At 53.3% G+C, this 15,853-nt stretch overlaps 1 protein-coding gene across 10 annotated transcripts in view; it reads right to left on the bottom strand.

Moving 5' to 3' along the window:
- TNS3 (tensin 3) overlaps window positions 1-15,853 on the bottom strand; it is a 227,821-nt gene that overhangs the window by 143,308 nt on the left and 68,660 nt on the right. For 7 of the 10 annotated variants that reach the window (XM_033862800.2, XM_033862803.2, XM_033862805.2 and 4 more), the window contains one exon: window positions 7,861-7,899. The exons of 1 other annotated variant lie outside the window; for it this stretch is intronic. Coding sequence is in view for 2 of the 9 variants with exons in the window: in XM_073809495.1 (XP_073665596.1) it covers window positions 7,861-7,899 (39 nt within the window). In the remaining 7 variants the exon portion in view is untranslated. Of the gene's footprint in view, window positions 1-7,860; window positions 7,900-11,509; window positions 11,575-15,853 lie in introns of all 10 variants that reach the window. 2 more of the 10 variants (XM_033862804.2, XM_033862802.2) reach the window with 1 other exon arrangement.

The following is a 15,853-nucleotide window of genomic DNA, read 5'->3' as shown; positions in this document are numbered from 1 at the left end:
TCACTCGGCAGGCTTAGGAAAAGAGAGATCTGGGGTCAGGGGTGGGACCAGAGGATTTGCGTTTCTAAGTTCCCAGATTCATGCTGCCGCTGTTGTTCTGAGATCACACTTTGAGAACCACTGACTAAATAAACTACCTGCATTGCTTGGTTTGGACTAAAACCTTGTTATCACATACGCTGCTGGCTTTGCTAAAGCAACCCTCGCTGTCGTTTTCACTCAGTCCCCCAATCTCCCAATCACATTCGGAATGACCACTGCAGCAGTGCTGTCAGCCTCTACTTGAATATCCCCAAGGACAGGGAGCTCGCCACCTCACACACTTCCAAGTCCATTTTTAACTCTTAATTTTCCAAAGTCCTTTGTCACATTGGGTCTAAATCTGTGCTCACTCAACGTCTGTACCTCACGAGCAAATCATATTGAAGTCAGTCCCTCTGGGGAGGAAGATGTACGATCTTCCCAAAGAGAAGAGTAAGAATGCACTTGGCTGGTTTGAAACTAACTTCACGTAGAATGACTGTTTTAAAAAGGCTTTATGAAGCAAACATGCCATTTTAGAAAACAACGTATCACCTCTGTGTCCTGTGCTGACGAACTCAGCAGGTTTTCAGTGAAGCATTTCATCAAGCAGACACAGTGTCCTTCCAGATGTCAACTAGTCAGGAGGCCACACTGGCCGCTGGCGGGCAAGCCTTGAGCCCTCAGGAAGATAACTGGGCAGGATGGGGAGCTGGCAGCGGATCTCGAAACATGGTGGGCGATTCATATGGTGAAACAGTTACTGGCCACTGGGTGTCCATCACCAGCCCACCCTGAGCTCTGTGCCTTATTACTTGCATCCTGCACTATAACCCTGGGATGTGGAGACCAGGGTCCTGAGCTTCAGGTACCACCAGCTTCCAATCCCCACAGCTCCTCACTGAATCACTGTAAAGCCAAACCCAAACGTCACATCACTTCATCTGATAAGGATTTCAGTACCTTTAGAATGAAGACTTTTAAAAAAATACAACAAAATACCAGTATCGTTAGCAATATATTCCTTAATGTAAGCAAATATGAAATCATGTTTGTACACAAATATGGAATCAATGTTCAGATGTCCCTGTCTCACAAGTTTTGTTGTGGTTTTGTTTTTTCAGTCTGATGGTTTGAATCAGGACCCACATCAAGTCTTACAGTGTTTATTTAACCTGTCTCTTCATTTCCTCGGAGGAGCACAGGTTCCTCCTCTTCTTGCAGTGTATTGGAAAACAACTGGGGTTCTTTTTACCCAGTAGAATTTCCCTGTTCTGATTTTGCTGACCCCTCTGGAAAGATTTTTCAGATCACTGTGGCCCCGTATTTCCTGTAAGCTGTGGGTGGGTCTGGGCTTGGTGTGATTCTGGTTTGATTTCTGGTAGGGACTGGGCCAAGAGGCGGCCTGTCCTTCACGTGAGGTCCACGTGACCCCAGCAGCTTCCTTTTTGTGAACAAGGAGGTTACAGAAGGTCACAGCCTAGAGCCAGCTGTTCAGTTACTAGTGGTCTGAAACATGACCTGTTCTAACGCTATCATTTTCTCAACATTTGTTAGCGGAATTCCTCACCAAATTAAACTTCCGCCCTTTATCTATTTTTAACTCTGAGGTACAGTTCGTACAAGAAAAGAAGGTCAAATGCTTCATTGCTTCTCTCATCCGATTTCACAAGTTGGTCCCCTAACATCCCACCAAGGGTAACTAACAAAGTTTTGTTGCTTGTTTAAGTAAGTGCTTTTTAAAGTCTGTTGTACAGGTCAGAAAATGATGTCTCAAAGTCACAAAGCTAACAGCTGTTACAACGCCGATTCGGGAAATGTCTGCACTCGGGGGATCGCTCCAGACCCAGTTCCGGAGACGGGCCCCCGTGTCCCAACGTTCCTTGGGTCCCAGGAGAGGGCCGGGGAGGAGGGCCCTAGGGCATATAGAACTTGGAGAAGAATCTGACTCCACAACCCTGGGCTGCCAAAATGACAGCCAGGGTCACTCGCCCCCCTGCCATTGCTCCCGGGCAGAGACTTAAACTTGGGCGAGTTCGCTGCTGTGTGCATTTTTTAAGGAGTACTCCTCTTGCAGGTAAAAATACACTCAGGTAATTCAACTGCTATGGCGATATGATGCTTCTCCTTCGTCCCAATCCGGGGCATTAAAAAAATAAGCAGTTGTTTTTCCCCTTCAATGGTTACTGCTATTTCCACCACTGATCACACAGAACCATCGTCTTCAAGCATCCCTCCCACACTTAAAACCTGTGACTGCTGCGGAACCAGTGTCATAAAAGAGAAGAAACAACACTCAACCTGCGTTTTCTTATCCACTGCAGACTTCCAGCCCTCGGACCTGGGGACACCCCAGTCATTCCTTGAAAACATTTCCCAAGGCCCTTCCCTGGGAAGGAGCTGTCACGCTGGACGCTGCAGGCCCTGGCGAGCTGACCGCTGTCACCCCAGAGCGCTGGGCGCGGGGGCCCAGGACAAGGATGGACATGGATGGGCAACCCGAGCCAGAGTGGTGGCGATGCCACGCCGTGTGTGCCACACCTGGCGGTGGATGTGCAGGGGATGCCGACGTCTGACACAAGGACGGGAACAGACACGGGGAAGCAATCGCCGGAGTGACCGTCTGCAGTCGGGGTGGGTTGTAATCTTTAGCCGGGCTCCGTGCTGCCCTGGATGCAAGCTGACCCTGAGTTCACGTGTCCCCTGCAGCCTTCTCGTACACCTGCAGGCGGGCCTGGCGGCCAGCAACGCGTAGCCACCAGCTTTCAGACCCCAGCTACAAAGGGGGTGGCTTATGGCGGGGGGTTTTCTTAATTTGCGGAGGGTTGTCCCTCCTTCTCAGAAGGTCCCTGAACTGAAACTTAAGGAAAGGCTCCTGATGGCCGACCTGGACTTCCCACTAAGGAATTGCAAACGCCGGGCCTCTTCACCGGGCCACCTTCCCAGAAATCCTGACAATTCCACCCGCAAAGGGGAACAAAGCCAGGGGCCTGGATGTTATTTCAGGTGAGGGAGGGAACGGTGAAATCAAAGCTAGCGTAGACCCAGGTTTGGCCTGGGGTAAGGAAAGGGTGGAGGCAAGTGCCTCCTTCCTGGAAATCTACGAGAACCCACACCCAGCTGTGGGGATGGCCCAGGGCCGCGTTTAGGAGAGGTGCTGACGGCAGCTGCAGCCAGAGACCGGGCAAAGGTCAGGGCCCCCTTCCCGGAACGCGAACTGGCTGAGCCCTGACCAGTCTGGCCTGGGTCCTGCTGATTCCCGGAAGGAATGGAAGGGGGTCTTCCCATTCCCACTGTGGGCTCACCCTGACTTAAGGCCAGTCCAGCACCCCAAGCTTCACAAAGGACCCTGAACTGAGAAAAGTACAACAAATGAGCAATTGAGAAAGGAAGTAACGAAGTCATCAACCCAGCCCAGGAGCCCGGCCTGCTCTGAGATGCCCTGGAGGGGCTGGCGGGCATCTGGATCACCAGCGCACGGGAACCTCAGGAACAGGGAGCCCCCGGGCCGCCTCTCAACTCAGTTGTTCAGCTTTTCCTCAACACTCCTCACTCTTCCCCCAAGTTGTAAATCCCCGGGCACTCCTGTCCATCCGTACTTGCTGAACACACAGCAGCAGCCAGCGTGTGCCCCCACTCGGGTGCAGGAGCTGCGGAAATAGGGCGTGAGGCTGTCCGCGAGCACACACAGAGCCTCCAGCAGCACCGCAGGGCTAGAACACCCCGCCTCTCCAGCGGAGATGGTGCCCCAAGCTCTGGCCTCACACCTGTCCCTCCATTTCGAGTGCTTGGGCGTGCCCCGGCCCCCCGAGTCCAGGTGTGCCTGTCATGCTTCTCCCCTCCTAACTGAGCCTTTCAGTCTCCACAGGCCCCTTCAGTGATCCTCCATGGGGCTCCTCAGATGACCCATCCCTGTGTAGACAGGTTACTTGGAGCACAGCTATCAGATGACTTAGTTTCAAGGTTAAACTCCGGGAATGCAGCATCGTTTATACTTTTATCTCTGGGTCTCACCCGGCTTTTACCAAAAACATAGATGTTAAGTTTGGTTCTCTTGACCGAGTGGAAGACTTGGACTTTGATCCAACAGGATTCTTGAGACTTTTTCTCTACTTCCTAAAGATCAGAGAGATTAAAGAGCAAAGGAAGTTTGCACGTCTCTGTTGGCCTGAAACAAATTAATATCACTGTGATTCTGGTCAAATACGTTCTTATGAGATATACAGCCTCTGAAGGGGCAGCCGTGCGTCCCAACGTGTGTGTGCGTGCACACGTGTACATGTGTTTGTGACTTTCAGAAAACAGCATCTATCTATCGCTCAGCTAAGACTCTGCTGTGGTAGGCAGATCCATGTCTACGCTTCTGAAGGTTTACTATTGGGGTGGAAACAACCTATAAGCAGGAATAACCAGCATCCAGTCGAATACCTGCACTTATAGATGAGGACGTGAAATTCGTACAGAGAGCCTGCTGTGGAAAGGAGCCAGCAGGAGGGACCAAGCTTCCATGAGCTGCAGTAACACTTCTTTACAAATCAATATCTGACAGATAGAAACCTTGAAATGTGTAGTTGTTACCAAATTGCAATAAAATAAAGGGAATGTCATCAGAGTAGATTCCTTTCCCTCTATCTCAAACTTCCAGTTATCCAATTTGGTAGGCATTCTTTCTGAAAGAATGCAATCCTTTTGAGAGACGCTGTCATGCAGCCACTGGTGGGAAATGTGACACTGACAGCACATGCGCATGGGCATGTGTCCTCAACAGTCACGCTGCCCTCGTGTTAACCTCATCGTTCATCACCACTTCCTCTGACTTTGTGAGTTTAAGCAAATGACATTGAACAAAGTCCCAACACACACACACACACACACACACACACACACGCACTTGCACACGCATACATACACGCCAATACAGAGGTGTAGCTGTCAGAACCCAGGTTGGAACCTCCAGCCTCAGACAGTGTAATCTGATTCCTAAGGTCACCTTTGACAGAAACCACCCATTGCCTTCACTTTAATTAAACAAGGAGAAATAAAGCCATCTGAGTTCAGTAAACAGCTGACTCAAATTTCAGAAGCTATTCTTAGACAACCTCTTCTCCAGTGGGAGAGACCACAATGGCCCAGCCAGACAATGGGTGTGTGCGTGCCAGCCGCCAGGTGAGGGCCTGCACCTGCGTCCTCGGCGGAGGCCGGCACTGCCCTAACCGCCTCCCGCACGTGGCCCCGAGAGGCCGAAAGGCAGACACACGGCCTCTTTCAAGGACGGCGGCTGCTCTGAAGAGAATGCACCTCTCAGACGCAAAGCAGCGCGGGGCTTCTGTAGGGCTGGATGCTCTGGGGAGGTGGCTGTGTGCTGCCCGTGGGTGCGACTCATACACGTGGACTCACAGTGTCCCAGCGAAAGCTGCACTGGCACCTGGGAAAGAGTTTCCGTTGGTGCCCTGATATGAATCCACTCCCTTGGGTAGCCGTGGAAAGGCAAAGATAAAATGGAAAAACAAACAACACTGCCCCGACGTCAAAAAAAAGCTGTCAGGCCAAGTACAGAGCTCCACGAGGCCTGTGTTGTGGAAAGATACTGCAATCAGTCCACCGACCACCAGCTGGATGCTCTCACGCCACCTACAGCCTGACCACAGGCGCTTTTCCACGGGCTTACTGAGTTCCTCTAAGCCTCCAAATGAGGGATGCAAGAATCAAGGTCTCAGAAGTGCCCGTCAAGGGGCCATCACCCTCCCGCAGCAGAGGGCACGCTCTGGAACCGATCGAACTGGTTCTCTCCCAGCAGACGGCAAGAGAACAACCATCAAAAGCAAAACACCAACAGCAAAGGCTGCGGGAACTGAGACCTGTTATCGCCCTCTTGAATTCACCGAACAACAAATAAGGCTTTTCCCCGCTCACTGTGTACTTTCCTTGTGCCAGAGCCGGAGTTAAGAATCTTCACACGTTATTTCATCCCATCCTTATCAGCGAGCTGCGAGGAAGCGGGTCGTATCCCCACTGTACCGAACAGGGAAGTGGAGCCCAGAAGCAAGAGGGCTCAGTTCAAGGTCACTCCGCTCTCCTGTTGTCACAGCCCGTGTGGGACCCCGACCTGACTCTAGCCCCACATAATCGCTGCTATATTCTGTGCTATACGTGCATGTGAACATGTCTGTAGATCTATAGAAACATCTAGAACATACACATGACTCAGTCTTACAGAGCCTAACCACCTCGCCCATCACTAATGATCATGGTTACCTAGAAAAACAGTGATGCGTCCACTGTACAGCCCAGTAGACCACGTTCCGTGCAAGTCCCACAGGTATGACCCAAACAGGCAATAAAGTATTGGGTCCCCTTGCCTGTTTCTAAACGCCATGCCAATGGTTACGGCCACATAATGCCAACGGGTTTGATAAGCTGCCCTTCAAAGCTTGTATCCGATGTCCCTCTAAAACAATAATTCATCGCGATCTGGGCACAGGCTGGAGCATTTCTGTGCAGCTGTGGTTCAGCACCTTTCCCAGACGCAGTCAACACCCTGCGTAACTTCCCACGTGGCACTTTCTCCACTGAGTTGCCTTTTCCCTCCTTGCCGATAAGGCACATGCCAATAATGTGGTTTCCTTTTTACACTGGCTTCCAGGAATCTCGGAGGCCTGTTTGCACGTTTCATCCGCTCAGTTAACATTTACAAAGGGAGGTTTGCCTCCCAGACCTTTTTCTCAGCCCCACTGCCTGCCATTTTTAGTCGAACTTCACACCCACTTTTTAAGGCATCGCAATAAAACAGAGGATCTGCTACCAGAAAAGGCCTAGGAAAACGAGCATGGGGCAAACATCCAAGGGTTCAGAGCATGACAACCACATGAAGATTCCTTGATTCCTGTGTCCCAAACACCCCAGGTGGTCACAGAGGTGCCTTGCCCGGCAAAGACTCTCACAGAGCATAGCTTTAGCAGGTGCAGGGCACCCGTGCCATCAGAGGCACAGGAAGCAGGAAGGTGGGCGAAATCCCCACCAGGACTTTGGATTCTGCATATGGCGAAACCGGGGCCAAGGGCAAGGTGCCGCGTCCAGCCTGGGAAGCACAGGGGACGCACCTAGTAGATATCCTGGAGAAGGCGCCGGGGCACACCTGTCTCCCCTCCTCACAGGTGAGGCTGGGAAAGGCACACACTCCCCGCACAGTGAGTCACTTCCAATTTGCAATAAGAGGGCTGTCGGCATCCTGTTGTCCCGAAAGTGCGCTGCGCCAGGTGTCCCGCAAGCTGCTGCTACGTCATTAACACCAGGCTCAACCCCCTCCGAGGGTTGGTAAGGAGGTGGGGGGCAAAGAAAACACCCAGCGGCACAATGACATTCAAGGAACATATCCATTTAAAGAGCAGACAAGAATAAAGATCTGCCAAAGTGAAAGTGTTATCACGGAGTTTACCTTCAATCTGATAGAAAGCAGGCATCGGTCAGAGCCTCTGCTCCAAAGCCACTGCATCGTGCCCTCCACGGACACCCTGGACACAAGTGCTTTGCCCACTTCTCTATCACTAAGAAAATGAACGAGGAGCATCTTTGCACTACAACAGGGGAAACTCGGGCTCAGGGAAATGAACCCCTGAAGTAATTATCGCTGCTGGGAAAGGTAGTTCTTACAAAGGAGTGTATGATTCACTCATCTTAAGGAAAGTGTGCAAACAGCTACTGCAAGGTGGTCCAGGGTCCCTACAGAGCTCTGTGAACAAACGCTACAGCTCAAACAGAGGGAGAGGATCCTGGAGGGGTCGGGAGACTCCCCAAAGAGGGCACGGCAGGAAGGGCCCCAAGGAAATGCCAGGGACTTACCTGTTCCAGGTGGACTTGAGCACAGTGGGGACTCACCACCTAAAGGGAGAAGAAATACGGTAAACAGGTGGGTTCTCTCAAGAAAAAAAAAACGCAGCATCGTGATCAAGCGAGGCTCCCAAACCTGAAACTACCTCTGACCACATCCACACAAAGTTTCGCATCTCAAGACAAAAAAGACCTAGCGTTTACAGAGTCCAGATTTTTGTTCACTTTTGTAAAGTCCGCAAGCTTTTCAGAGAATGTCATGAAAACCATGGAGCCTCTCCCCAAGAGAGATGTCCATCGCTCATAAATACAGGACTTCCTCTTTAATGTGGAAGACGGAGCAGACTCCCAGGCTGGGAACTTCTGACTGGGGCGAGCCTCTCCTCACCAGGGAGCAGGGGGAACGGGGGCCAGGAGAGGGAGCTGGGGGCTCTGCCTGGGGGGGTATTCCAGCTGCCCCAGGACCTCACAAACACGCTCAGGGCTCGCGTTCTCTACAAAACAGATTGCCTTTTCTAGAACTATTTCCACAAGCGGAACCAAAACCAGAGTCTAAATGTGGACGTTTCACTCTAGGCTGGAGCTTAGTGATCAGACAGTGGGGAGGAGTCCCTTGGACTCCACCCCGGGCCCCTGCAGACGTAAGAACGTTAAGAGAGACACACAGGCCAATGTGATGAGGCCACAGCTGCAATCACGTCAGAAGAAACGCAGTTACAGGCACCTGGGACAACAGACCCAGTGGAGATAAAGACCCCAGCTCTGGAGACCCCGTCTTGGGTAGGACTTCCGCTCCACCACTTCCTCGCCATGGGCCCTTGGGCTCTAATCGCTCTGGGCCTCTGTTTCCCCATTGGAGAACTGGAAGTTGTAAGAGCTTGTGGCGCTGAGAACAGGGGCTGACACAGGGCAGCTTCTCCTCCGGGGAACACGGTGCCCTCCCTGAGCAGAAAGGGCTGTCGGCAGGTGAGGGAATCAGACCTGCTTCCTGCAGTTCTGGAAGGCCACGATCCTGGCACCTGCAAGCAGGATTCAGCTGCCCATAGCTGCGTCCTGGCTCTCCGCCCTCCGGACCACGTGTAGCCCCATCCTCAAAGAGTTTTCTAAAAATGTGTAATGGCAGGAGAACGCCCAGGGATCTGACTAATTGTCCTCGTGGGTTGCAGTGGGCAGCAGTGCAACCTTGGTTCTTGCCATGGTAACTATATATAGTCCTCAGCTTGTCTTACAAAGTTCCTTAAGGAGCGTGATACACACTCAGTCATTTGTCTGGGTCATATTATTACTCCACCAGGATTCTGACTCATGTTCTCATCTGGGACAGGGGCCCTCTCTCCTGGCACCCCATCTTCTTCCCCCCTACCTAGCATACACTTAGCAGCCGCTCTCACTGTCCAGAATCGCTGAGCTCAGAGCTGCTTCACTTTACACTGAGAATTCTTAGGAAGCAGGAACAGTCTTTGGAAATAGAGGGAGCTACACACAGATGCACGTAGGATGGTGCTGGCAGTCAGACAAGGAGCCCCTGTGGTCATGGAGCACGGTGATTAATTTTCCCCTGTGTACAGTCTTCACGTGGTGCAGGCTTGTGTCCTGGGGCTTCAGTGAACGCTTGACACACTGGTGAGAAGTGTGCAAGCCACCAGAGTCCTGCCTTTGACAAATCGTTATCTGTATTCCACGCAATGGAATACTAATCCAGCAATAGAAGGAAGTGAGCTGTCAGGCCATGAAACGATATGGAAGAAGCTTAAATACCTACTTGCGAAATGAAAGAAGCCAATCTGAAAAGGCGGCATACTGTAGGATTCCAACTTTGTGACTTTCTGGAAAAGGCAAACTATGGGGACAGTAAAAAGGTCAGTGGATGCCAGGTATCGGGAGAGGGATGAGATGTGGAGCACGGAGAAGCCTTAGGGCAGAAAAACTCTTCTTTGTGGTGCTGTAATGGTGGGTGTGTGTCACTATACATTTGCTCAAATCCTAGAATGTATAGCACCATGTAAATTATGGGCTTTGGTTAATAATGTATCAATATTGGCTCATCAAGTATAACAAATGCACCACGTTAATGCAACATATTAATAATAGGGGAAATTATGAGGGAGGAAAATGGGTATAGGTTAACTCTCTATACTACTTGTCTAATTTTTCTGTCCATCTGATACTGGCCTAAAAATTAAAGTCCGTTAATTATTTTTCATTCATTGTCTGGAAGATGTGCTTGTTAAGAGAACAAAAGCAGGGCTTCCCTGGTGGCGCAGTGGTTTAGAGTCCGCCTGCCAATGCAGGGGACACGGGTTCGTGCCCCGGTCCGGGAAGATCCCACATGCCGTGGAACGGCTGGGCCCGTGAGCCATGGCTGCTGAGCCTGCGCATCCGGAGCCTGTGCTCCGCAACGGGAAAGGCCACAGCAGTGAGAGGCCTGCGTACCACAAAAAAAAAAAAAGAGAACAAAAGCAAAAGCCCTATGCAGTATCAGAAACTTGAGTTTTAAAAAGAGCAACCACTAGGAAGACAGTCCAGAAGCCAGGCGTGTCCTGCACCTCCCGTGTCCCCTAGAGCCACATGAAGTGCAATGACACCGACCACCTGGCGTGGCCCCGGAATGTCCCCCAGAAAACGAGAGAGAGCTCTGTGCTCTGGGGCTCTCCCAGTCCCACCTCCCGGGACCACCACAATAAGCCCCATCTGTGGCTGACGTCACCAAGCGCTGTGCAGTCCGCACCCCAATCTTCTCATTTATACTGAGTGCCTTGTGTTGCCAGGCGCTCGCTGGTCTTCACGGCAATACATCAGTAGAAAAACGGACAAGTCCTCAGGAAGGAGACACTGGCTAACACAAACTGCATAAACTGTACTCTTCATTGGGAAGTGAGCTGTGGCGTGGGGTGCGGTGAGCGGGGCTCCCCAGTTCACGGGAGCAAATGTCAAGCGGCAACTCTCTGCGTTCCTGCCAGAAAAGAGCCTCTGGTCCAGGGAACCGATTACAAGCCCTACTGTCTTGTTTTTACACGCTGCTGTGAAATGCAGACAGCAAATGTCTGAGGAAGGACCTTGAGTTAGAATGAACTTGCAAATGAAAATGCATAAGAAGTACCAACTCAGAGAAAAAGGGATGGTGGGGGGTGGCGGGGGGAAGCAACCTGTCCGTACAGAGAACACTAATGTTTACATCAAGAACTGCAAACACCTACTTTAGTAAAGATCGTCATCAAGTGGACACACTGACACGTGTCCCTTCACACCAAAATCCCAGGATGGGAACTACGTGAAAACAGACGAGATTCTTCACGTACATTTCCTCTTTCCTCCCTTCAAATAAGAAAGAGGGAAGCAGCTGACCACGGTCTGGCAGGACCACGGAGCAATCATGGTCAGGACACAGCATGTTCTCACGTGGACCACCCTGCTCGGCATCAGAAAACGTAAGCACTGTGCAGCCTGACCAGAGGGACAGGAGCGCACGGCTTCTCCGGAGGGGCTACATCCAGTGCTGGGGCCCACGTGGCTGCAGGCGCTCCACCGCCCCTCGGCTCTGCAGACCCGCCTGCTTTCCCCCTCGGGGGCTGCACGTCCTCGGGATGGAGCTACCAGGTAACCAGGCCGAGGGCTGCTGTCCCGGGTTCAGGTCGGGCCAGTAAGGGCGGTGCAGGCTCACCTGCTTTCTCTCCCCATCTCCAGGGCGTCCTCTGATCGCATCCCTCACAGGACCGTCTGGGTCTTCTATTTTCGTTTGACAAAAGGAAAGACAGTGGCTCTGGGTCATTTGCGGGTGGCCTTGGTCATCCTCAGCATGAAGGAGCTGGTGCCGCCTTAGCATTCGGCCTCTGCAGGGCCAGTCCCATCTCACTGATGGAGCTGAAAACCGAGCAGGCCCACAGCTCCCTGAGGGCATGGCCAGCGCATTTTTTCAGAGGGATCTGGCAGTGCCTCCCCTCGCCGAGCCCCTTGCCTGCTCTGTGAGGTGTCCTGAGCCAGTGGCAGCGGAACAGGGCTGCGTCACCTCCGGCAGGGCAACCCCCCGGGGACGCCTGCAGCTCAGTCACAACTGGGCCAGGGCACCCGCAGGTCCTTCTCCCCGGCCCCGCACAACCCGGGTAGCTGGTGAGCGTCCCGTCAGTGCCCCGGGGCGCTGAGTCCCAAAGAGGCCGGGCCACGGATCCTTCCAGGGAGGAGACGCGCGGCCACAGAGGTCAAACTCCACATTCCTCTCCTGATACAAACGGATCCCCTTTCTCACCGGAAGGAGCCCGGGAGCGGGTGGGGGGGACACAGGATGTGGGAGGGACAGGGCAGGAGGCAGAGCCAGTGCCCACTAGTGACTAAGGTGGCCCCAGAGGAGGCCCCGGAGGCCTGGCCTGTCTGGGCTCCAGGTAGGGCCGAGTCACCGTTACCAAGGGCAACCACAAACAAACAGGGCCGTGCCCAGCACACCTGGCGACGTGGCGCCTGCTGCCTGTTGATATCAGCAACCTCTCCCGAAGCCAGCGGGTGGACAGGTGAGCAGGACAGAGGAGGGACGAGGGGGCCCTGCACCAGAAGTGACTGTGCCCCTGGGGGATGGAAGTGTGGGTGAGTGCGTGTGAGGGGGAGGGAGGGCAGAAGGTGAGTGTGAGCGTTGTGTGTGTGTCTACGTGACCGTGTGTCTGTGTAACTGAGTGTGTGAGTGTGCGTGTGGGTACACACTACAAAAGCCCAGCCCTGCACTTCACTTCCCGGGGGGAACCATGGTGCTTTGTCTGCGGCGAGGCTCTTTCTCTGGAGGCGTGAGGCCGCCTCTGACAGCCCGCGGGGGCACGTCTACCTGCTTCTGGAGGTTAATCCTGGAGAGAGACTACAGCTCAGGTCTCCGCGTGCCTTACGGAGATTTGCTTCCCTTCTCATGAGTGCCACGAAACGATGAGCTCAGCTGTGCTGTCATTGCTTCTTATTAAATTTTACTATGGACAAAGCCATATAAAGAGTGATGTTTTCTCACCAGCTTCTCCAAAAACACGCATGCATCCCTGGTGCCCTGCCTATCACTGTGTGCACAGAGTAGAGATAAATCAGAGTACAACCTCTTGAACCATCGGGGATCCCAATTCTGCTGAGTCCTGTGAATGAGCTCCACAGAAGCCCAGACATCAGTGCCCTAGAGCGCGTGGCACGTACCACATGTTCAGCCACTACCACAAAAGTCCCCGGCTTGGTCTCTCCTCCTGCCATGTACTTAACTCTGCCCACGGCTGAATCCCTCCAGTTTGGCATCAAGCCGGCCTGAGCAGATCCGATTCACGCCAGGATCTTGGAAGGGTGGATAAGCAGCAGCTAATAGTTATCAAAGTGCATCCTGTAACTGCACACACGTGCCAAGGCAGAATGGTCCTCCAGCACGGAAGTGCAAGATGAGCAAACGGGGAGGAGACGGGGTGAGCCGACTTGCTCGCAGGGGGGATGCCAGGCGGTCTGCTGAGCTACGTCAAGTATAAAGGCATCGCTCTGTGCACACGTTGCATCATTAAATAAAATCACTTCAGCACAGTAATTCGAATTCTAACACAGACTGTGCAAACTCTGCAGTAAAGTTTACCTCTGTTTTATCTTTGCAAAGGTGATTCTTTACAAAGGAAACTCACAGGGAGATCAAGACTGAAACACTTTCTTTCCCACATCAGCCTGTTAAGTCACAGGCCATCTTCTCCATCTCGGGCTCTGAGTCAGGAGCTGGAGGAACGGGTACGGACACACCGGCCATGGGGACGTCACACTAATGGGGGGGGAGGGTGACATTTCCCTCATCTCTGCACGGAGCAGCAGCCTGGTGGGAGGAGGGTGGGGCCTTTCCTCAAGGGACAGAAACTTTATCGTCACCTTTATCTTGTATTATGTACAGCTTTTACTTCTTGCATTTTATGATACTGATCAGTGAAGTAGCAAGGTGTTTTATGCGCCCATCACAGATGATTGAGTAAAGATAAAAGTTCAATTATTTCTATGACCCCATTTATTATAAATAGGGGGGTAGAATAATGAGAAGAGGAAAGCCCCCCTCTGCCCTAGTGCTCACATCATGAGAGAGAGCACGTCTGCTTAAATATCAGCTATCTTAGAGGCTCAGGATGCCGTAACTAACACCACAGCCTGGGCAGCTTAACGCAACAGAAATGTATTTCCTCAGTTCCGGAGGCTGGAGGTCGGAAACCAAGGTGTTGGCAGGGCTGGCTTCTCCAGATTCCTCTCTCTTTGGCGTGTAGAAGCCACCTTTTCTCCTCACCTGGTCTCCCCTTTGTGTGATCTCTTTTTTTTTTAAATAAATTTATTTACTTATTTATTTATTTTTTACTGTCGGCTGCGTTGGGTCTTCTTTGCTGCGTGCGGGCTTTCTCTAGTTGCCGCGAGTGGGGGCTACTCTTCATTGCGGTGCGCGGGCTTCTCATTGCGGTGGCTTCTCTTGCCGCGGAGCACGGGCTCCAGTAAATGTGGCTTGTGGCCTCCAGAGCGCAGGCTCAGTTGCTCCGCAGCATGTGGGAACTTCCTGGACCAGGGCTCGAACCTGTGTCCCCTGCATTGGCAGGCGGATTCTTTTCTTTTTTTGCGGTACGTGGGCCTCTCACTGTTGTGGCCTCTCCCGTTGCAGAGCACAGGCTCCGGACGCGCAGGCTCAGCGGCCATGGCTCACGGGCCCAGCCGCTCTGCGGCATGTGGGATCCTCCCAGACCGGGGCTCGAACCCGTGTCCCCTGCATTGGCAGGCGGATTCTTAACCACCGCACCACCAGGGAAGCCCCTGTGTGATCTCTTCTTGCAAGGACACCAGTTGTATAGGGTTAGGGCCCACCCATACCATCTCATTCTGGGGGTTGATGCTCCTACCTATGCATTTGGGGGTTGGGCACACATTCATCCCGTAGCATCCACCATCAAAGGCCTGAGAGGGCCACACAGGCCATTCTCACAAGGTCCTCCAGGCAGATTTGGGCAGGTGGCCTGTAAACGCTCCTCTGGGGTCTCGGAGCACCTGGGGCAGGGGAGCTCCAGCGAGAGGTCCAACACAAACCTCCAAAGAACAGCAGGACCCATGCAAAGGGATGGCTCCCAAAATGCCGACCTTCCAGGCTTTATTAACTTACTTGCTTCCTTCAAGCACTTTTCCTTAACTTTATCAGGTGTGACCCTGGAATCCCTAATTAGGTTCACATTCCTCAGGAAACTGTTCTCCCACTGTGCGTTAAAGCCCAATTTAACCTGTCTAATCCCCATAAGAACACACCACCCCACCAATGCAATTAAGCCTATTGGTCCTGCCCGTTCCCCCCATCCCGGGGGTGGGGTGCCGAAGAGAGAGAAAGAAAATCACTGCCCGCGGTGGGCAGGCTGCACACAGCAGCCCGGCCTCCCTGGAGCTCACGGCCCCGGAAGGGCATGGGACCCCGTACTGCCACTCCACTCCGCCCTCACCTCCCCTTCTCCATCGACACAGGCCCAAGGTCATCTCACTCCCTGAGGCATCTCAGGCTGGCTCCTCTGCTGAGAAAGCCCACCTCTCCCTTCCTACCTAGCCACGCCCCTACTTCAAGGCCAGACCAGAGGCTCCTTCTTCAGGAGACCCACAGGTAAGATAGATGGGACTGCTCCCCACCAAGCCCCTCCACCCATCAAGACCTCTCCTCCCCTCTTCCCAACAAGCCCCTCCCTCCCATCTCCCCATCCCCAGCAAGCCCCTCCCCTTCCCTCTCCCCACCCCCAGCAAGCCCCGCCCCTCCCCTCTCCCCACCCCCAGCAAGCCCCTCCCCTCCCCTCTCCCCACCCCCAGCAAGCCCCGCCCCTCCCCTCTCCCCACCCCCAGCAAGGCCCTCCCCTCCCCTCTCCCCACCCCCAGCAAGGCCCTCCCCTCCCCTCGCCCCACCCCAGCAAGCCCCTCCCCTCCCCTCTCCCCACCCCCAGCAAGCCCCTCCCCCCTCCCCCCCCCCAGCAAGCCCCTCCCCTCCTCTCCCCACACCCAGCAAGCCCCTCCCCTCCCC

This window comes from Tursiops truncatus, chromosome 9 (genome assembly GCF_011762595.2).
Source record: "Tursiops truncatus isolate mTurTru1 chromosome 9, mTurTru1.mat.Y, whole genome shotgun sequence".
Classification (NCBI taxonomy): Eukaryota; Metazoa; Chordata; class Mammalia; order Artiodactyla; family Delphinidae; genus Tursiops; species Tursiops truncatus.
Note: the sequence above shows the minus strand (reverse complement) of the source record. Positions and strands in the feature narration are given on the sequence as shown.